The sequence below is a fragment of the Brachyhypopomus gauderio genome, chromosome 9 (genome assembly GCF_052324685.1).
Source record: "Brachyhypopomus gauderio isolate BG-103 chromosome 9, BGAUD_0.2, whole genome shotgun sequence".
Lineage (NCBI taxonomy): Eukaryota > Metazoa > Chordata > Actinopteri > Gymnotiformes > Hypopomidae > Brachyhypopomus > Brachyhypopomus gauderio.
The window spans coordinates 13,824,125-13,846,405 of record NC_135219.1 but is presented as its reverse complement, the minus strand read 5'-3'; the positions used below and the strand labels follow the sequence as shown (position 1 = coordinate 13,846,405).

The following is a 22,281-nucleotide window of genomic DNA, read 5'->3' as shown; positions in this document are numbered from 1 at the left end:
AGTAGGAGCACTAGTTCAAGTAATGTGAGGATGACGAAGGCAGACGACGTGAAGCCCTCCACGACTCCGACTGTACACGACACAAAAAAACAGATGTCACGAAATGAAGGTGAGACACGACACATCAAGACGCATCACTAACGCCGGGGCGGACGGCGGCCACTTTCCTAGGAAAGACTTTACTGGGAGGTCGACAGATTTGACCTCAATTATTGGGTGGACAATTACACTGCAGACTGCCAAATCACTTCAAGCAGTTCAGAGTCCCTCCCTTCACACGAACAGACCTGCAGATTTTTTTATAGTTAGTTATCTTAATCTCCCAACGTACAGACATTCTAGGACCATGAAAGATACAATTGGGGAGTTTGGCTGTGGAGCTCGTTGGTGTTTGAAACCTCAACATGTACAGTTAGGTTTGCTTCTAAAAGCACAAGACTTAACGAAGACAAAATTAAGTCAAGCAGACACAAAGGTCTAAACTCTTGTGTAAGGCGTTTTTGGAGACCAATGTCGAGCAGAGGCCTCTAAAACTTGACACTAAATTGAACATCAAACAACACAGCACATCCTGCAACCTTGTGTGCCTTTACAGACCTACTGAGTTCATGAGAAATAACTTGCATCACAACCACATTAGCACATGTTCACGAAAACACAAGTCCAACATTAAACTACACACTCTGGTTTTCATGAGATCTGAGGTTGAAAAACAATAGACAATTAAATGTACTTTGGCTTTAACAAGTGAAAATAAAGATGATTTTAAGTAGAGATACAAAACTACTGACAACCATGGCCAGTAACTGCCCTGCAGATTTCATTATTGTCCCAGTATTGCCCTGATTACTTGAAACTTTTCACATCAAACCTCCAGCATGTTAAACGTGCATCAAATAATGAGACAATCCAACCTGAAAAAACCCAATGCTCCAATCACAGAGATCAGGCTGTTTGTAGACTCAGCATGCCCAGAACTGGGACGTCCCCATACAGCAGCAGACGTGACACACCCCTAGACCCTCAGACTGGGGCACTGATGGGGAACCAGTGTGACAGCCACTAAATAATAACATCCAGATGCTTCTACATTTACTACATGGAGAGCCATAGTTCATCAGTGAGATGAACAACACAACTACAGTCGTACAGTGAGATGAAGAAACAACACATCTACAGTCGTACAGTGAGATGAACAACACATCTACAGTCGTACAGTGAGATGAAGAAACAACACAACTACAGTCGTACAGTGAGATGAAGAAACTCAACACAACTACAGTCGTATCCCCGGACACAGAGGCGCTGAGCACATTCGTATGAGGAGGCACTTATAATTAGCAACTGGTTCCAGGGAGTTTGGATACAGGGAATAACTGTTTTCCGTGGGAGTTGGGCATGGGGAATAATTGGGATAATTCCACAGACACCACAGAACTGCAATAGACAGCAGATTCTGAGTGCATGTGCAGTGAAGACGTCTGCACTGGGCATGTGCAGTGAAGACGTCTGCACTGGGCATGTGCAGTGAACGGTAGCCTGGCTCCCTGGCTGGACAGTGATGGCCTCCCCCCTCACATGGGGGAGTCACATGGGGCCACAGAATATGGAGACCTGATGTCTGCTCTCATAGTGTTTTGACTTGTGCAATTAATTGTCAACACTTCGCTAAAACAGTTTGGTTATGTGAACAGAAGTGAAATAATCTGTAGTTTGAGACATGACGTCTGACCCAGATCATTAAGCCTCTGGGTTTAGCTTCTAAACATTTCCTATGACACCCAGCAGTCTACTTAAAAACAGAAGATATAAAGGCAAGGTGAGGTTGGAGGAATACCCAACTCCCACGGTGAGGTTGGGAGGGGCACTCAACTCTCATGGTGAGGTCGGAGGAGCACTCAACTCTCATGGTGAGGTCGGAGGAGCACTCAACTCTCATGGTGAGGTCGGAGGAGCACTCAACTCTCATGGTGAGGTTGGAGGGGCACTCAACTCTAATGGTGAGGTTGGAGGGGCACTCAACTCTCATGGTGAGGTTGGAAGGGCACTCAACTCTCATGGTGAGGTTGGGAGGGGCACTCAACTCTAATGGTGAGGTTGGAGGGGCACTCAACTCTCATGGTGAGGTTGGAGGGGCACTCAACTCTCATGGTGAGGTTGGAGGGGCACTCAACTCTCATGGTGAGGTTGGGAGGGGCACTCAACTCTCATGGCGAGGTTGGGAGGGGCACTCAACTCTCATGGTGAGGTTGGGAGGGGCACTCAACTCATGGTGAGGTTGGAGGAGCACTCAACTCTCATGGTGAGGTTGGAGGAACACTCAACCCTCATGGTGAGGTTCGAGGAACACTCAACCCTCATGGTGAGGTTGGAGGAACACTCAACCCTCATGGTGAGGTTGGAGGAACACTCAATTCTCATGGTGAGGTTGGGAGGGGCACTCAACTCATGGTGAGGTTGGAGGAGCACTCAACCCTCATGGTGAGGTTGGAGGAACACTCAACCCTCATGGTGAGGTTGGGTGGAGCACTCAACCCTCATGGTGAGGTTGGGTGGAGCACTCAATCCTCATGGTGAGGTTGGAGGAACACTAAACTCTTGTGGTGATTTCAATGCTCCACTCACCATTGCTGCCACGGACCTACCACTCTGTTACAACACGTACGGCTATACGCAGGGCTAGAGGAGTTAACATCCATCGAAACTGGTGTGGGATCATTCTATACGTCAGCGGGGCTCTGGGTAGATGGTGTGGGGTGTCACAAGGCAGTCTCCTGCTCGATGTGGACCAGCTTGCAGGAGGGTTGGCTGGTCTTCTCGTCCAGCTCGTCTTCACGCTTTGCGTCTTCGTGTGGAGTGTGTGCAACATCGTTGATCTCTTTCTCTGCCATCCGGTAAGGCTGCCTGCCCAGAGCTTTGGACTACAGCACACAACGTCCTCTGGTGACTCAACATAACTTGACTATTTCGTTTTGGAGGTTATTTTGCCATGCAGGAAATAGTGGGTGTATGTTTATTTTGGGTTACCTTGTTCTCCAGCGGCGTAACACAACACAGCTTCTCTCTGTAGTGCTCAGGCAGGAAGAAGAGCAATGTGCCCAGCACGGGGTACACGGTGCCGGGGGTCAGCTCCTTCTCCTTCCAGGGCCCTGGAGAACAGAATATCCAGCAGAAGTGCTGCACTCTCAGGAAGAACAGAACCCGCTTCATTTACAGGACGAAAACCCATGTGTTACAAACCCATGTGTTACATACCCGTGTGTTTCAAACCCATGTGTTACATACCCGTGTGTTTCAAACCCATGTGTTTCAAACCCGTGTTACATACCCCTGTGTTACAAACCCCTGTGTTACAAACCCCTGTGTTACAAACCCCTGTGTTACATACCTGTGAGAAGACTGACCACCAGTCCCACCACTATGACTGTGGCTGAATTGTGAGCACTGTACCACATGTATGACAAGGAGTAAAAGGCCCTCAGTCCTGTGGGCCTGGGAACAAGAGAAGCCTTCAGAAATCAAAAACACAAACATCTCTGAATAACTACGAAACACAAACATCTCTGAATAACTACAAAACACAAACATCTCTGAATAACTACAAAACACAAACATCTCTGGATAACTACGAAACACAAACATCTCTGGATAACTACAAAACAAGAACATCTCTGGATAACTACAAAACACGAACATCTCTGGATAACTACAAAACACAAACATCTCTGGATAACTACAAAACACAAACATCTCTGAATAACTACGAAACACAAACATCTCTGAATAACTACAAAACACAAACATCTCTGAATAACTACAAAACACAAACATCTCTGAATAACTACAAAACACAAACATCTCTGGATAACTACGAAACACAAACATCTCTGGATAACTACAAAACAAGAACATCTCTGGATAACTACAAAACACGAACATCTCTGGATAACTACAAAACACAAACATCTCTGGATAACTACAAAACACAAACATCTCTGAATAACTGAAACACAAACATATCTGAATAACTACAAAACACAAACATCTCTGGATAACTACGAAACAAACATATCTGGATAACTACAAAACACAAACATATCTGAATAACTACGAAACACAAACATCTCTGGATAACTACGAAACACAAACATCTCTGGATAACTACGAAACAAACATTTCTGGATAACTACGAAACACAAACATCTCTGAATAACGACGAAAGACAAACATCTCTGGATAACTATGAAACACAAACATTTATGGATAACAACGAAACACGAACATTTCTTGATAACTACGAAACACAAACATCTCTGGATAACTACGAAACATAAACATCTCTGGATAACTACAAAACACAAACATCTCTGAATAACTACAAAACACGAACATCTCTGGATAACTACAAAACCGAACATCTCTGGATAACTACGAAACACTGAACGATGATCTGAACAAGATCATTGTCGTGGTATGATGCTTTTGGGGAACCTGTCCCTATAGCTTCTGTCAACGGTGACACAGGTGTTGAATTTTGTAACATCCCAAGCAAACCTGGGCTTAGTGGTGAAGGAAGCCACAAGGGTTGTCATGGCAGCCGTCGTGGTGTTGCCCATGGAAAGCATGGCGGTGGTGTTGAATTGAGGCGTCTGCATGCGTGACATAAAGCTGCCAATGCCAATCCAGAATGCCATGACAAGCCCCGCCCCCAAGCCTGCGAGCGCCCCCTGAAACACAGACACACACATCCGTGAGCACTACACTTCCCCTTTTAGCCATAGCATGAATGTCACCCGGTGACATCAACCATACAGGAACACAACCTGATACAGGAACACACTTACAGCGGAGTTAGCCCAAGGAAAAAACATGCCCAGACAGAAGAGTCCAAGGAGAGGACCTCCGACCATCCCGAAAATACTGATGGCCGCCTGCGGAGAAAGAGAGAGACACACGAAGGAGGGAGGGAGGGAGAGAGAGAGAAGATTCACTTTTCCAAATCATTAAAATTCTTAGCCATGTAACTAATTGCACCAGCTTGCTGTTGCAGTCCAGACCTGAAGCACAGAGCCCATCAGAGAAGCGATGTACGCCATCGCCAAACACACCAGGCCGTAGCTCAGGGCTGAAACAGAAAGCACATTTTCAACATGACAAACACAACCATTACATGTGATCTGTATACTATTTTAAGCTACCTATACTCCACAATGAAATGCGACTGTAGTTTTGTAGTTGCTGAAGCACCGCCCCCAAGTGGAAGGCGGTGGTGATGCGTTGCCTACCGAGGCCTTTGGACAGCAGGGTGGCTCGTGCCTCGGTCATGGTGGGGAAATGGGGCTTGATGAGGTCCTCCATGGTAACCGTTGCCAGGGAATTGAAGGCAGATGAGATTGTACTTTGGTTTCAGTGGAGAGAAAGAAGTCATGAGTGTGAGACTGAACCCCAGCTATGTGCTTACGGTACGTCCGTTCTCTGAACAGTTCATTAAAGGTTACCTGAGTGCCCCGCTGAACAGACAGGCCACAAACAGCCCGGGCAGGCCAGGCAGGTCCTGAAGCACATCCATCACGAAGTACAGGACCATCTAGCATCAAAGAGACAGGCCTGTCTATCCACAACACGCCCCTCCATCCACAAACACACACACCTGCTTCGCAAAGACATTGTGAAGATGTGCAGTATGTTCATTGGCTGAGAGGAGCTGTGGGAGTGTCCCACCTGGTCGTTGCTTTGGACATAGCCCTTGTCCAAGGGGCTGTCCTCCCCGTAACGAGCAAACATCACCAGGCCCATCAGACAGCCCAGTGCCAGAACTATCTGTTGGCATGGAAAGACCACGTAGCAGGACCTACCCAGAAAAGACACATGCTGTTCACACAGCGTTTATGGCTCAGTGTGTGTGTTAAGTGTCAAGCGTGTACGTGATGGTCAGAAGCTGCTGGCCATGGCGGTGAACACTAACATGATCGCCTCTTTCTCCGTCCGCGAGCTGAGGTATCTCTGGACTTGAGCCTGGTTTACACCATACAACGCCAGCATGAGGAAGATCCCTCCTACCGCCAGAGTCCAGAAGGTGTGTCTCTCCAGGGGGTCAGGGTTCAGCCTGCAGAGAGAGAGAGCCTGAATACACCACCAAACACAGGAGTTCTACATCAAACACAGGACAGGCACCCAACACAGCATGAGTGCTACATTAAACATCATCATCATCATCATCATCATCATAACCCTTCCTTTGAAATAATTTAGAAGGCTGGTAACGTTTATGTTGGATGATGTAAGACGAGGAGAGGAGATGTCCAGGCCAGATATCACTCAGGGGTGGAGTTATCAAAAACCCTACAGGGTTGCATTTGAGGAAAGCGTTGTGTGCACCACTGTCAGGGTCTGTGAAAGTATCCGCCTACTCTGTGAAAGTATCCGCCTACTCTGTGTGTTCAGAGAAAGACACACCCCTCTGGAGGGGAAGGGGTGGTCTCTGGGATTCTCCAAGCAGCTGGTTGGTGTATTACACTGAGGACATTGCTGTGTTCATAACTAAAGCTCATGGAGCCCTTACGAATAAATCTGTCAAGATTTCAGGCTTTGATTAGGAAATTTGAAGCCTTATTGTGTTAGATTCTTTCAGAGAACCTAAACTAAACCTACACACAGGGAATTACCGGTATATACAAAAACACTTCATGCACTTGGTTCCAGTAGAATAAGAGGACTTGTGAAAGACCAGGAAACAGGCAGTGTGATTTATTTGCGTTTCTGTCACTCACTCCAGGCCAGAGATGCGACTGCCATTCTGGGCCCGCCTCCAAACCTCAGCCACGCCCCCTGCCTGGTGTGCCCCCACCACGATCACTGCTAGCTGCCCAGCAAACATCACGATCGTCTGGAACACGTCTGTCCAGATCACAGCCTTCAGACCGCCCTGTCCCACAGGAGTGCGGCATGAACGCAGCACATCTAATCATTTACATACTGACTGAGGAAGTAACTTTCATTCTCCAATACTGTTGGGTTGTTGTTTTACAGCATTGTGAAAACCACAGCAGGGTCAAGCTTACCAGTGTTGTATAAAGTGTGCAGACAAGTCCCATTGCAAAGACTGCCCCCCAGAGATTAAGACCAGTTACTACAACACAAAACAAATTAGGTTAAAATATTCAGAAAACAGAACTTGAAATCTTCCACTTTATGCCATAATTGTGTTGCATATTGATTTGAAAAGAGCACGGCAGCTACAAACTGGTGTTCATGTCCACACACACTCACGTACACTCATGCATGCACACACACACACACACACACACACACACACACACACACACACACACACACACACAGTAAAAATTATTAATAACGAAGGCAGGAGGTGTAAGAGGGTGGAGGTGTAGAAGGGTGATGGTGTAGGAGGGTGATGGTGTAGGAGGGTGATGGTGTAGGAGGACGGAGGTGTAGGAGGACGGAGGTGTAGCAGGGTGATGGTGTAGGAGGATGGAGGTGTAGGAGGGTGATGGTGTAGGAGGGTGATGGTGTAGGAGGATGGAGGTGTAGGAGGACGGAGGTGTAGGAGGGTGATGGTGTAGGAGGGTGGAGGTGTAGGAGGGTGGAGGTGTAGGAGGGTGGAGGTGTAGGAGAATGGAGGTGTAGGAGGACGGAGGTGTAGGAGGGTGGAGGTGTAGGAGGATGGAGATGTAGGAGGGTGATGGTGTAGGAGGGTGGAGGTGTAGGAGGACGGAGGTGTAGGAGGACGGAGGTGTAGGAGGGTGATGGTGTAGGAGGGTGATGGTGTAGGAGGACGGAGGTGTAGGAGGACGGAGGTGTAGGAGGATAGAGGTGTAGGAGGGTGATGGTGTAGGAGGGTGGAGGTGTAGGAGGGTGATGGTGTAGGAGGGTGATGGTGTAGGAGGGTGATGGTGTAGGAGGGTGATGGTGTAGGAGGACGGAGGTGTAGGAGGGTGATGGTGTAGGAGGGTGGAGGTGTAGGAGGACAGAGGTGTAGGAGGGTGATGGCGTAGGAGGGTGATGGCGTAGGAGGGTGATGGTGTAGGAGGACGGAGGTGTAGGAGGGTGATGGTGTAGGAGGGTGGAGGTGTAGGAGGACAGAGGTGTAGGAGGGTGATGGTGTAGGAGGGTGGAGGTGTAGGAGGTTGAAGGTGTAGGAGGGTGGAGGTGTAGGAGGGTGGAGGTGTAGGAGAGTGATGGTGTAGGAGGGTGATGGTGTAGGAGGGTGATGGTGTAGGAGGGTGGAGGTGTAGGAGGACGGAGGTGTAGGAGGGTTGAGGCGTAGGAGGTTGAAGGTGTAAGAGGGTGGAGGTGCTCTGGCCATATGTGCATATTCACCTGCGTTCAGTGCCAGTGCGGGAGCATACAGCACCACACCCATATAGATCACCTACAACAGTAAAGACACACACCACACAACACAGGACAGCACACACACACCACACAACAGCACACACACACACCACACAACACAGCAAGGGCTCAAATGTCCACGTTATTCCAACAAAAACAAGAGTGTTAAAGATTAAACATCAGAGACATGAATCCTTCAGTGCCATGACAACACCCTTAATACTACACCATTAACACAAATATTGTTGTTCTGAGTGCAGAGTGCAGAGATACAAAAATATTTTCCAGTTGGTTATAAGACTTACACAGACAAAACTAAATTTGAGAAAAGGAAAATATCTACTCAGAACCTGAGCTGCCATCTATGTTGACTCTTGCAGATTCAGATAACGCAGCATTACACATCCTTGTGGGAAAGAGACCCAGAGGCCATCCAGACTCCCCAGCTGATTGGCTGAACTCACCATCTGGAAGATGAAGGTGACGGTGCCACATATTCGCACCGTTTTGTTAAAGCGGAGCTCCAGGTACTGACCAGCGCCAAGACGGGAAAAGACAACAGATTAGACATGAGGATCGGACGGCATGCGATCTGCTCACAGAACATCACACTCTGCACTCCATGGGATACACAAGCTCTGTCTCCCCCTGTCCATCTCAGATCTCCCCCTGTCCATCTCAGATCTCCCCCTGTCCATCTCAGATCTCCCCCTGTCCATCTCAGATCTCCCCCTGTCTATCTCAGATCTCCCCTGTCCATATCAGATCTCCCCCTGTCTATCTCAGATCTCCCCCTGTCTATCTCAGATCTCCCCCTGTCCATCTCAGATCTCCCCCTGTCCATCTCAGATCTCCCCCTGTCCATCTCAGATCTCCCCTGTCTATCTCAGATCTCCCCCTGTCTATCTCAGATCTCCCCCTGTCTATCTCAGATCTCCCCCTGTCTATCTCAGATCTCCCCCTGTCTATCTCAGATCTCCCCTGTCTATCTCAGATCTCCCCTGTCTATCTCAGATCTCCCCCTGTCTATCTCAGATCTCCCCCTGTCTATCTCAGATCTCCCCTGTCTATCTCAGATCTCCCCCTGTCTATCTCAGATCTCCCTTGTCTATCTCAGATCTCCCTTGTCTATCTCAGATCTCCCCTGTCTATCTCAGATCTCCCCCTGTCTATCTCAGATCTCCCTTGTCTATCTCAGATCTCCCCTGTCTATCTCAGATCTCCCCCTGTCTATCTCAGATCTCCCCTGTCTATCTCAGATCTCCCCCTGTCTATCTCAGATCTCCCTTGTCTATCTCAGATCTCCCCTGTCTATCTCAGATCTCCCCCTGTCTATCTCAGATCTCCCTTGTCTATCTCAGATCTCCCCTGTCTATCTCAGATCTCCCCCTGTCTATCTCAGATCTCCCCTGTCTATCTCAGATCTCCCCTGTCTATCTCAGATCTCCCCTGTCTATCTCAGATCTCCCCTGTCTATCTCAGATCTCCCCCTCTCATCTCTGTCCCTCACCTGGTAGGCACTGGCGAGGCGGAGGCGGTAGAACACCGGGATGAAGATGTGTGCAGGGATGAGCAGACCCAGGAAGTAGGAGCAACCCAGGAACCAGTACTGCGTGCCATGGGCGTAGATCTCGGAGGGCGCGCCCAGGATGGCCACGGCCGACTGGAAGGTAGCCAGCAGCGAGAGTGACACGGGCAGACAGCTCATGCTACGGTCAGCCAGCAGGAACTCCTGCGTGGTCTTCTGACGGCCCCCCGAGAGAGCGTAGAACAACCCGATACCGGCAGAGGCCACCAGCAGCATGGCGAAGATCACGTAATCCAACGTGGAGAAGTGCATCTGGACCACATCCCCCATGATCCTGTGCGGCGAGGCAGGGAGGGGCAGCTGGAGAGGGATGATGTGATCAACTGATTCACTGATTCAGAGCAAAGTGGTCAAAAAAGAATTCAGCAGGACTCATAAGAACATTAATATTGAGGAGGTTTGATGCACTGTGATATTACAGCACAACAATAACTACACGCGCATACACAACAATAACTACACACACACAAACACACAACAATAACTACACATGCATATACAACAATAACTATACATACATACACAATAACTATACACACACACAACAATAACTATACACACACACAATAATACCTACGCACGCATACACAACAATAACTATACACACACACACAACAATAACTATACATACACAACAATAACTACACACATATACACAACCATAACCACACACACACAACAAAAACTATACACACGCACAACAATAACTATACACACATACACAACAATACAACTACATACAACACAACAATAACTACATACAACACAACAATACCTATACACACATGTATAAAACAACAATTACACACACATATGCACACACACACACACACACACACACAAAACAGCAATAACCACATACAAAACAATAACTATTCACAAACACAAACACACACACACAACTATACACACACACACAACACATTTAAAATATGCACTGTGAGTCACTGAGGCAACATGAAATGAAAGAGAAGACAGAGGCTGAGGATCACCTACCGTGTGGGGCTGAACTCTGCGGTGTGGAGGGGCTGCTGTCTGCCTCACACTCTGGGGGTGGTTACTGGGGGCGGGACATGGGCGTGGCTCACCAACCACAACCAACTACAGCACCTGAAGGACAACAGAAGACACCAATCAGAGCAGTTTTGGCAGAAAGCAGTAATCTGTCCAATACCCTTTCAATCCAAGAGCCTTGACATCTCACACATAACTGTTAAGAGATTATGACGCAACTGGGTAATTCCTGTGTAAACGCTGAACCAGACCAGTAGACCAGACTAGACCAGCAGACCAGACCAGCAGACCAGACCAGTAGACCAGACCAGGATCAAAGCGGTAGCTGCCCTGGCTTTCTGTTGCTAACACTGTTGCTAAAACCTACATTATTTAACCTGAGAAACAGTTTTGGGTGAACCACTCTTTTAGACTACAGCACCTGATTAAGAACAACAAAACACAGAACATAAACATGTACAAATGTAAGATATTGTGCCTATTAGCAGCTAACTTAACTCACAAAGAACTTAACACACCAACTATGTGTCCATTGACTCTCCTCCAGGACACGAGGATGCAGTTCACAGACAATGGTCTACCAGCTTCAGCAGAGAAGGTCAGAACAGGAATGTGTGCTGGCCGTGTGAGACCTAACGCATCTCATTAAGCTGCAGACCACGTGACTGCGTGTGCACGAGACACAAGCACTAGTCCCTGACTGCAATAGCCCAAACGTGAACACACGTGCCCTCCCAGTGACCCAGTGCTTTAATACACATTTCCCCTAGAAATCTAAACTAAGGCTGGAACCAGGCTCACAAGACTGGGTCAGGATCGTCACTCAGTGTCACACCAACAGATGCAGTACCTGCTCATAAGACTTAGAAACATTATTCTAGAGGAGCGCTTCACAAACTCACCTCTGCATTACAACGCATCATCAATAAGAGAGAGTCCTAGCACAGCCCTGGGTAACACTGCACTAGCGAACGTGAACTTTGAACGTGTGATCTTCAAACTGCTCTGCTGCTTGTGCAATAAGATTTTACATTGACAAAACAAGGGGAGTTGTAGAAAAGTCAGCTGACAGTTTAGGTTGTCAGAGACTTTTGTTTTGTTGCTGTTTGTTGGTAGAAGGCCAGTGTTTGTGAAGAACAATTAACAGTTAACACACACACACACACTCAAAAACAAGGAAAAGTCCATCAATTAAAAAAGTAAAAAACAGTAAAGGCCCAAACTTGAAAAGACAAATCGTAGATCAAATGTGTTGTACAGCTCCACTGAGCTATACCAAACACCAAAGATGTGCTTTGCTGTTACAGTATTGTTTCTGACCTTGACCCTACACCAGTCCCTGACCCTGACCCGAGTACCTGACCCTCACCTTGCCAAGGCATTGGTTGGGTTGTGAGGATGCTCTATTATGTTACTCCTGGGTTGTGAGGATACTCTGTTATGTTACTCCTGGGTTGTGAGGATACTCTCTTATGTTACTCCTGGGTTGTGAGTATACTCTCTTATGTTACTCCTGGGTTGTCAGGATACTCTGTTATGTTACTCCTGGGTCGTGAGGATACTCTGTTATGTTACTCCTGGGTCGTGAGGATACTCTGTTCCTCCAGAGGTACATACGAAACATTAGCAGCAGGAGGAGTGAACAGAAACAATAAAGACCATTTCATCTCAATGGAAGTTATTTACAGTATATAAACAAAGTATCAGTTAAAAGAACAAGGATTAATCTTTTACAGTCTGGTTACAGGGTTTGGAAACTGACATGTCACTGAGTCTTGGCACCGCTATGATCACATTTATTTCTTCATACGAGGTCTTGTAGTATCAAAGTGCTGTATGATGTTTGTGCAACTAAAGTAATGGCCTGTAATTAGGTATGGTTTAAAAGAACAAAGACAGCATGTTGTAATTTATCAAATACTATAACCATATAACACTAAAAATACCATATAACACAATAAAGCACCATGCCTACACACAAGACGCAAGGTCTGAACACAGTAGCAATCCCTTCAGTACAAGCGGTCACACACACACACACACACACACACACACACACACACACACACACACACACACACACACACAGTTTCAGCTGCCCAAGGCGAGGACCTGCAGTGTTGCGTCTGTTTGATTTTCCTACACCTCTGTGATGAACCCTTGCAGCAGACGTAATCTCAGCTGTTCAGCCTACGCATCTTCCCCAGGATCTGGGGCTCTCCACCCCAGCACTCCACCGCCCTGGTGAAGGCATCACAAAGCCAACGTCTGTTCCTCTAGGAACCGCAAGGTCTAGTCAGCTGAACTCTGTTAGCACTTCAATCATGATGAAGGCTCTCAGACCAGATAAGTCCATCTACAGAGCTGCTCTCAGCCCGGATAAGTCCATCTACAGAACTGTTCTCAGACCAGATAAGTCCATCTACAGAACTGTTCTCAGACCAGATAAGTCCATCTACAGAACTGTTCTCAGACCAGATAAGTCCATCTACAGAACTGTTCTCAGACCAGATAAGTCCATCTACAGAACTGCTCTCAGACCAGATAAGTCCATCTACAGAACTGCTCTCAGACCTTGCTAGCATTGAGCATGTGTGTACTTGAACAGATGATTCCATGTTTACTGCAGACTCCACTGAAAATTAACAATGTGTTTAGAAGTTTTTCCATCCTTTCCAAAGACGATGAGGTCATTAAAGTAATTAAAGTAAAACGAGAAAGCCTTCCATGCAACTAACAATTCTGCTTAACTGCAAAAGTAACAAATGCAACCTTTCTTATCAGTTGTGTACTGTTATGAGCTGACGACAACCAAGAGGAGACGCAAACTGTCTCAAGGCCAAGTTCATGAACAAAGACCGCAATGACACAGCGTAAAACAGTCAGAAAACCACCGGGGAAGACAATAGACTCGCCACACCTCCCTGCGAGGGGTATTTTACATGAAACCTAACCCTAACCTAACATAACCTAACCCGTATTTTCACCGAACTCAGACCATGACTGCGTCTACGCTTGTAGACGTATTATAGACCTATCGTGTATTATAGACCTATCTCAATATAGACCTATCGTGTTCTCCATTAGTAAATTCAGTAACAGTAAACCGTCCTGCGCTGAGATTCCAAACCGAGGATGTCAGAAGGAGACATGAGCCGTCAAGGCCAAGGGACACTACACGTGCAGTTACAATTCAGAAGATGGGACTCTCAGCCATCAGCCATGTTGGCTCAGATAGTTCACATATAGTTCAGTGACCTCAGCTGGCTCTCTTCTAGCTCAGGGAAGCACAGTTTCAGGTACATGAGCATGTGTCATCAGCAGGTCCCTAGTTCAGCAGGCCGGACAGGAAGAACATGCTCCTCTCTTCCTGTCTCAAGAGAGACCCACTGCAGCTCTGCTTGGTCACAGAGACAATAGTTAACTGTCTATCAGGTGTGTTTAAGCTGCTCTGTAATTTAATATTTCACGTTCTGTTCCTGTAGCTCACACGGTACAGCAGAGTGCTAGTACCACCAAGGTCTGTCCTCCTTTTAGGGGTTATTACAGCGGCCACCCTAGTTTGATTCCCAGGGAACATTTTTATCAGTCCAACATTATGCAAGTCACTCTGGATAAGAGTGTTTGCCATACAATGAAGATGAAGTGTTAAATAGTTAGACAGTAATTGGTAGCAGAAGAGACCTACACTTAATAATATTTATTTTATATGAATAAAAAAATGATTTAGAAGGTGTTTTATAGAATAGTAATGTGCTGATATGGGATAAGACAAAAGAAAAATAGAGAAAGAATAAAACAGAACAGAAATCAAAGTGCTTTAGTTCCATGTGAACACAGACAGGTCTCATCCCTGCTCTAAACAGACAGGTTCTACTCATTCCCCAAACAGACAGAAAGGTCTCACTCTTCCTCTAAACAGACAGACAGGTCTAACCTCTCTTCTAAACACAGACGGGTCTCACCTCTCTCCTAAACACAGACGGGTCTCACCTCTCTCCTAAACACAGACGGGTCTGACCTCTCTCCTAAACACAGACGGGTCTGACCTCTCTCCTAAACACAGACGGGTCTGACCTCTCTCCTAAACACAGACGGGTCTCACCTCTCCTCTAAACAGACAGACGGTCTCACTCTTCCTCTAAACAGGCCTAAAGTCTCCGGCTCAGTAAGCAGGGAGCTCCACAGCTGAGGGCCACAGTAACTCACTGCTTCCTCTCTTTAGAAAAGTGAGACCCCCGCGTTACTCTTGGGAGATCAGAGAGCTCATGTAAGAACATGATGTGTAAATAATGGCTTTGGGTGAATCACCCTTTTACACTACAGCAACTGAACAAATGGACGTGATGGAACTGTAGTAATTGTTTAGAAATCCAGAATTAAGCCTGCATTTTACATCAATTTATCCCTCATGGTGTCACACCATCTCTAGTCTGGGACCATGAAGAAGCAGTCAGGGAACAATAACCTTCAGCCGCTCACGCTGACCGACCCGTCAATCAAGTCTGACAGAATCAGTGAGGACAGTGTTTTTGGTAAACCAGACTGTATATTGTAATGCCAAACAGCACACAGACAGGTTGCATTGTACCAACTGCCACCCACAAAGAACATGTACCTGTAAACATTTTGTGTCATGACCATTCTTCCCCTCCGCCCCCTTTGGCTTCATGCCAGTATGAACGACTTAAGCGGTCCTGGCCGGCATCTCCATTCTCACCCCTGCAAACGGCTTCAGTCCTTACCGAGAAATATTTGAGTAGTATTCAAGGGGTCGAATGGACAGTTAGTCCTCTGGGTCCACAAGACAGTCCATGTGACCTCCAAGCCAGTTCCTAGTACACCTGTCTCAGGTGTTAATAACACGGGTATTCATGAGTAAAACTACAAATGTGGACCAGCACGTGAGCTCCACTGGGTTGAGAACCATAACCTCATATAATTGTACGCCGACACACAAAATCATCATCAGGTCATTCTGACACCAGCAAACCCGTTTAACAACGTCCATAAAACAGATGCGCACGGTGAAATCACCTAGATTAAGCACGACGCGCACTGAACAGCACATTTTATAGTTTAATCCTAGTGTTTGGTGCTCGTGTCCTCATAAACATGTAGTCCTGCACAGCACGACGCCTAAACGTGTCGGTCCACCGGTGCGGCACCAGCTGCGCTCACGTCACTGCTCTTCATCACGTCTCCGCTGCTGCGTGGACCACGTGCGTGAGAAACTGTGACATCTGATCCCATTTTATTCCTATGCAGGTTCAGTTCAGTGGCGATAAAAAGAAACAATATCGGGCAAAGTTCACTCATTTTAAGAGACTATACACATATTCGGAAGCTAGTTCATTCAGCCAATTTAAGGACAGAAGAAGCGATGAGACACCCACGTCTAGATGCAAATCGTTCGACCTCATGTCACATTTTCACATCTCGCTGGCCACCATATTGCTATTTTGTACATCTACAACTGAGATGCTCCCTTAGACCTACTGCCTAAATCAGGGATGACATGGTTCAAATGTTCAGTTTTACCCGCTTAACCCACAGCCGCACACATTTACTACTGGCGCTATTAAAGGCAATAACGCAGTGTAGAGAATCTCCGCAATTCCTCGTGTTCTAGTTACTTACATACAAATTTATATATATATATACACACATATATATACATACATACATACACACACACACACACACAAAATGAAACGTGTTTAGTACGTTTCCACGAGTGTGCCCCGATTAAAAACCCTCTCCAGATGTTCAAGGTTACGCCTCCCGTTCTTGTAGTACACGAATCGACACCTACTGCCGCAATAAGTGCGAAACGAGGGGAAAATTCTTACCTGACCCACCGAAATTCATGTGACCCCCGCACGGCGTGTACCCTCATTTACACCGTGCACCGCGCGCACCGTCGCGAGACCGCCCACTCTCCTTGACATCACGCACGACTCACTGCAGCCGCGAACACGTGCTCCTTCCGTCGCCCAAGATGAACATCACGGATAAATATATTAACGCACACGGTCATCCACGTTGCAGTTTTTACTCTCATACAGAGTTATCAAGGGTTACGATTTATTTTAAAAAAAAAAAATAGCCGTTTTGACATTTTTCGCTTTTTTGAACCTTTGCCTGATGGATGATGCAATTTCAAATGCATTGACTTGATCCCAGATCGACAATGTTACCGACATGGGTCTTCCCATAGACTAATTTAGCATCAGTTAAAGAAAGTTTGACAGCATACAAAATAGAGTAAACTATTCCAAAACACGTAATGACTTTAATTTGCAGGACTGATGTGGTGGATAAAAAACACAGGTCAGCTGTGGCGCATCTACTAAACACAAGTGCCAACAAAACACGTCCCTTATAGATCTCAACGGCTCCACCTGAATCGATACTGGATGTAGGGGATTGGCAGAAATAGGAGGACTTGCACATGTAACAAAACACACATTTGTTTAGAGAGGGTAATGCACCCACAAGATGGTCCCTGCTGTCTGTCAGGAGAAATAATGTTCATTACAAAGAACGAAACAGCACCAACCCTGCACGCGACACACAAACAGTTTTCAAACCATTCAATAGTTTTCAAACCATTCAACTGTTCAACCATTATTATGTTCTGATGATTCTTTCCTGTGGTTAACAGTGGGAGTGCGTGTCAACCCTTGGAGAGCCACGACATGCCAGTGTGAGCCTGCAGAACACGCTGTTGTTCTGCTGAGAAGGAAAGGCAAAGGGAGGGCAAAACCACGGGGCACTTCAGCACCAGGGGGCAGTTCCAGGAGGCTCGGCACTCAGTTGAATTTCCTGATGATTCTGTTGATGTCCTCAGCTCTCGGGCCGGGCTGACCCATGTCCTTCAGAAGACCGGCTTTATCTCTGGCGGAGTGTCTCGGGACAGACAGAGCAAATGGCCACAGGGACCTGTTCACCATTCTGAAGTTCTTTCCAGCAGAGTAGATTTCATGGATCAGGTCCTCCAGACAAATGATCCCACAGTGCCCTGTGGTGAAGATGTGCTCAGGGTTAAGAGCAGCACTGGTAAAGACAGAATAATGTGGTGGCACAGTGGCGAGGAGAAACCCTTCATAGACTTGTTCCTCACTATTACAACATATAACATTACAAAAAGAGTACAGAATTCTGAACAGTTAGTCCCTAACCAAACTGCTTAGGGACTACTGAACTTAGAAACGAATCTTATGGACTACTGAATGTACAGAATTTTTCAACATTTGCTGAAAACTACTTTAAGCATGTTTGAATGGAAATTTAGACAATTCACAGCACAGGCAAATCAACCGTTAACAGGAAGAAAGAACATGCAGGCCAACATGTCCTGCACCAATAAGAGTGGCCCGTTCACTCCCGTCCTATCACCACACGGCATTACCAGGACAACACTTGGTGAAATTTGGAAAAAGCCTCCCACCACCTCCAGTATAAAGTTGACTGCTTACAGGAGTGAAACACATGAGTGTTTTCACCTACTGGGGCTACAAGCAACACTCTTTGGGAATCACTCCTACTGGTTATTACTCATACACTGCATATGTGTGTGTCATCATAGCACCATTTGTCCAGGTGAGCACCATAAACTTAACCTGCAGGTGGCAGTGTTACAGGGCTTACCTAGATGCTCCTCGATGACTGTGTTGTCTGTAAGAGGAATCCTTCTCTTCTCAATCTTCATCTGACCTCTCTTTAAGATGAGCTCTCTCACCGACTTGAGATTAGGAAATCTGTTCAAAAGTAAATCAGTAAAAAAGGGGGAGAATAAGACCAACACTAGAACATCTGTGCAGCTTCATACTTGATCAATCGGTTATAGCAGTTCAGCATATACAAGGGACATCAAAAGAAGGAACTCACCCCCAGGCAACGTAAGGTTCAACAGTTTTCAGCATATTTATGGACGTCTTGCTGACTTTGAGAAATACGCCGCTGAAGATTTTCCGCAGCCTCAACATCTGAATGACCGTCTTAACTCGAGGACTCACACCTCTGATCCTTTAGAAACACACCAGCATAGATGTCTGTTACCCTCAGGAAAGACTTCAGATGGAGCGATTACAGCATTAGGTGCAAACTGCAGAGGTACTGAGTATCGTGCATAAACAGATCAGCAGGCTGCACGCAGAGCTCACTCTCTGATCCGAACAGCGAACGCCAGTCTGTTCTTGGCGGGCGGCAGGGGGGGCGGAGGCCTCCGCTGGTTTCTCTTAATTCGGGTGTCATCTCGGTGTTTCCGTTTGCTCTCTTTACAAAACTCTTCCAGCCTTTTGAACTTTAAGGGTCTTCCTGACTTTACCTGTCGGAAAAATATGGATCTGTTCTTAGCTCAATTCTCAGCTTGTGTAGTGAGCGTCTAGTAAAGTGTAGGTGGTTACCTTTCTCTTCTGAAGTAAAGCTAGCTTGGCTTGAGTTGCTTTCACAGCTTGGTACACTTTCCTCTTTTTAAGGAGGTTCTCAGGAACCAACTTAATAACTTTCGGAGCACTGAAAGAGAGAGACCTTGTCATAAAAAAGCATGTTAAATCCCTTTTCCAGTTTATATATTTACAGCTAAATGTTTCAGTACAGCATAAAGCTTTGAAATACTGTCAATAAACCATTTAACAGATAAATTATATATTTGAGCCTTAACAATACAAAATGTATCATGCTCATGTAAGCAACCACATCCTGCAATGTCTACAATGTTTAATACCAATGTCTTCTAGAGTCATTCTGAATACTCAGTCTAATTGATTTGAAGCAAACAATTTGACCAGAGCAGGAAGGTTGGTGTAGTTTTTGTATCACACAACTATGTTCAGGGATGTTATTCTTTCAATTCTACACGCTTTAGCTAGGTAGGGTAACACGTTGGAAATAAACTCTCATTTTTGTGCGTGGATTCTCTAAAGAAAACGACTCTGTGCTGTTACTATATGAAAACCTTTTAAAAATTTTATTCAAACATAACGACTAGTCAGCTTTGCTAGCTAGCGAGAGTTAACTAGCTGCATAGCTACCTAATGCAATGCTGTTAATGATCGGGTATGAAAAACAGTCTCGATTGACTGATATGAAAGACGTGTCGATTTTTAATAATAAAAACATTCGTCAATAGCCACAGGGATCTAGCTTCTACCTGACCCATGTGTGATTGAAAATCCATTCGATTTTTACTTTAGTTCATATTTTTCAAATTTGTAAAATACGTATTCCAGTTAATCATTTACAATCAATACATGACGTGATAAAAAGCATAGATTGTTTGTTTACATATTGACATGGATTAATTCGGATAAAAATCAGAATAAGGCGGATACATACTCAGGTTCTGCCATCGCTTCGTCGACAACAATATCGTGTCGCACACGGATGACGTGTGTCTAGTTTTGACGCGTCTGCGCACTACTGCCGCTCTCCGGCGCGGAGCTGTTTCCTGCTGTCGCCGCCTGTTTCGTTCATAAAGGGTAGTGTTAGGCTTATAGTAGCTGTAACAGTCATTTTAGACTGTTTGAGGATAAATATTTAATACAATGTTCGTTAATGTCAGAAGAAGATATTAAATAATACATTTTCAGAATTTTTATTCAGAACTTGAATGAATCCACTAAAATAACAAAACCAGCTGTCCTGTTCACAGTGTATGAATGGTAACCGAGAGACTCTTTGTATTTGCACAGTGATTCATAACTGCTGTTATATGTGTAAGATTTTTATCCAATTGTCAATGTTTGTTAATGCTATGCTTGTCTTATAGCCTATATCAGGGGTGGCCAACCCGTCAAGAGCCACTTTTCTTACTGTGTTACGGCAAAGAGCCACATCGTACATGGGCGAGTGTAATCTGTTGAGCGGGGGGGGGGGGGGGGGGGGGGGGGTGGCGGCGAGTGTAAATTATTAGCTGTGAAGACAGTCAAATGCGTGTTTTCCACTACGCCGGTTTTAAAAGTATTAGCGGCTCGCTAGGCTTGTAAACTAACCGCGCACCACGAAAATTTAGCAGTGTGTCGCCCCGTTAGTGCAGGTGAGCCCGCGGACCGGCTGGGGAGCCGCATGAAACCAGGCAAAGAGCCGCATGCGGCTCGCGAGCCGCGGGTTGGCCACCCCTGGCCTATATACTCAAACTCTAAAAGGCACCCAACAGTCCCAAACATACTATGATTAGTGCAGGTGACTCCAGCACATATAGTGGCTTCTGTCTCTCATTTCTGCATGGCTTATGTCCTGATTTGGAGACTATGAGTAAATATATGATGCTGTCTATGTCCCTCCGAGAGCAGAATTAGAGTGAAATAAATCACTTTCTGTAGATGCTAAAAGAGTAAATAAAACAAAAGCCCACACCTGTTCACCAATACTAATATTATTACATTATTCCTATCAATTTCGGAGTATATGCTGAAACTGAAAACATTTAATACATTTCAAATGAAAATAATTGGATACCTAATTGGAGTAATTGGATACCTAAATTGCCGGAGTGTGTAATGAAATGTCCATAAAAAGACTCAACAGTATTTGATTTCTTTTTTCAGAAATTTAGAATTTTTTTTTAAATTAATACTATGTTATTGGAGTTGCTTGGTCTAGTGTCACACCATGAATTCTTTATGACTCTCGTTATAATAAAAACCAAGTGACAACAGGGAACCCTAATGGGTCTGCTGTAAAGACAGAATACTCCTTAGCGCGAGACAGAGACAGACCCATGCAGACCTACTGCTTAGAACACTCCATGTTGCCTCGAGCCTAATTCGCGTCCTACAGGTGATCATTGCCCGAATACACAGTAGTCGCTTGACGTCTTGCTTGGCCTTTTGTGCTGCATGTAAACTGTAAAATGCTGCTGCAGTGCAGAAACATGACGTGCATTATGAGTTGCATTGTTGCATTGGATTGGTGGATGGTTACATGGATAGAAGAGGTTTCAGTAAAAAAATATTCGTGACATGTTTTACTGAGATCAGTTTTTTTGGTTTAAATAAAAAGCAGAGGGATTTGGGTCGCTACATTCAAGCAAATTAAAACTTTTAGGCGGACCGTTTTCGGATATCGCCACCATTTCGCGAGTGCTTTGGGAAAGTTCATCATGATGCCCCAGTGGCCCCTCGCTCGTGAACGCGCTTCCGACCCCGCTTTGATGGGCACCGTGCACGCAAACTGGAATCTGTCGATAAGCGCGCACTTTGCGCAGATCTGCGGAAGTCGCCAGATTCCTAAACTATACGAACTGACTATTACGCCAGGCTATGATATATAGATCCCGCACTCGGCGCAGCGTCTGGGTGACGTGAACGGGTTCCCTG

General features: G+C 45.9%; 2 protein-coding genes across 7 annotated transcripts; both read right to left on the bottom strand.

The window, feature by feature from the left end:
• Positions 1-135: 135 nt before the first annotated feature.
• Positions 136-16,892, bottom strand: slc5a6a (solute carrier family 5 member 6a). 6 transcript variants are annotated; one of them, XM_077017342.1, is made up of 17 exons: positions 16,810-16,892; positions 10,940-11,053; positions 9,866-10,274; positions 8,820-8,885; positions 8,341-8,392; positions 7,062-7,129; positions 6,771-6,925; positions 5,966-6,106; positions 5,722-5,851; positions 5,499-5,587; positions 5,286-5,398; positions 5,058-5,125; positions 4,845-4,931; positions 4,555-4,727; positions 3,389-3,492; positions 3,028-3,149; positions 136-2,921 (listed from the first exon to the last, which is right to left on the bottom strand). In XM_077017342.1, exons 3-17 carry the CDS (start codon positions 10,211-10,213, stop codon positions 2,760-2,762), a joined length of 1,878 nt encoding a protein of 625 aa, XP_076873457.1. In that variant the 5' UTR covers positions 10,214-10,274; positions 10,940-11,053; positions 16,810-16,892; the 3' UTR covers positions 136-2,759. The 6 variants fall into 6 exon arrangements, with proteins under 6 accessions (XP_076873457.1, XP_076873453.1, XP_076873458.1 ...); XM_077017338.1 differs by having other exon boundaries at positions 9,866-10,243; XM_077017343.1 differs by having other exon boundaries at positions 3,389-3,444; positions 9,866-10,243.
• Positions 16,893-17,230: 338 nt separating this feature from the next.
• On the bottom strand, positions 17,231-20,415 carry rpl7l1 (ribosomal protein L7-like 1). The gene is made up of 6 exons (XM_077017352.1): positions 20,300-20,415; positions 19,369-19,477; positions 19,126-19,289; positions 18,851-18,988; positions 18,611-18,720; positions 17,231-17,981 (listed from the first exon to the last, which is right to left on the bottom strand). Exons 1-6 carry the CDS (start codon positions 20,311-20,313, stop codon positions 17,773-17,775), a joined length of 744 nt encoding a protein of 247 aa, XP_076873467.1. The 5' UTR covers positions 20,314-20,415; the 3' UTR covers positions 17,231-17,772.
• Between the last annotated feature and the right edge of the window lie 1,866 nt (positions 20,416-22,281).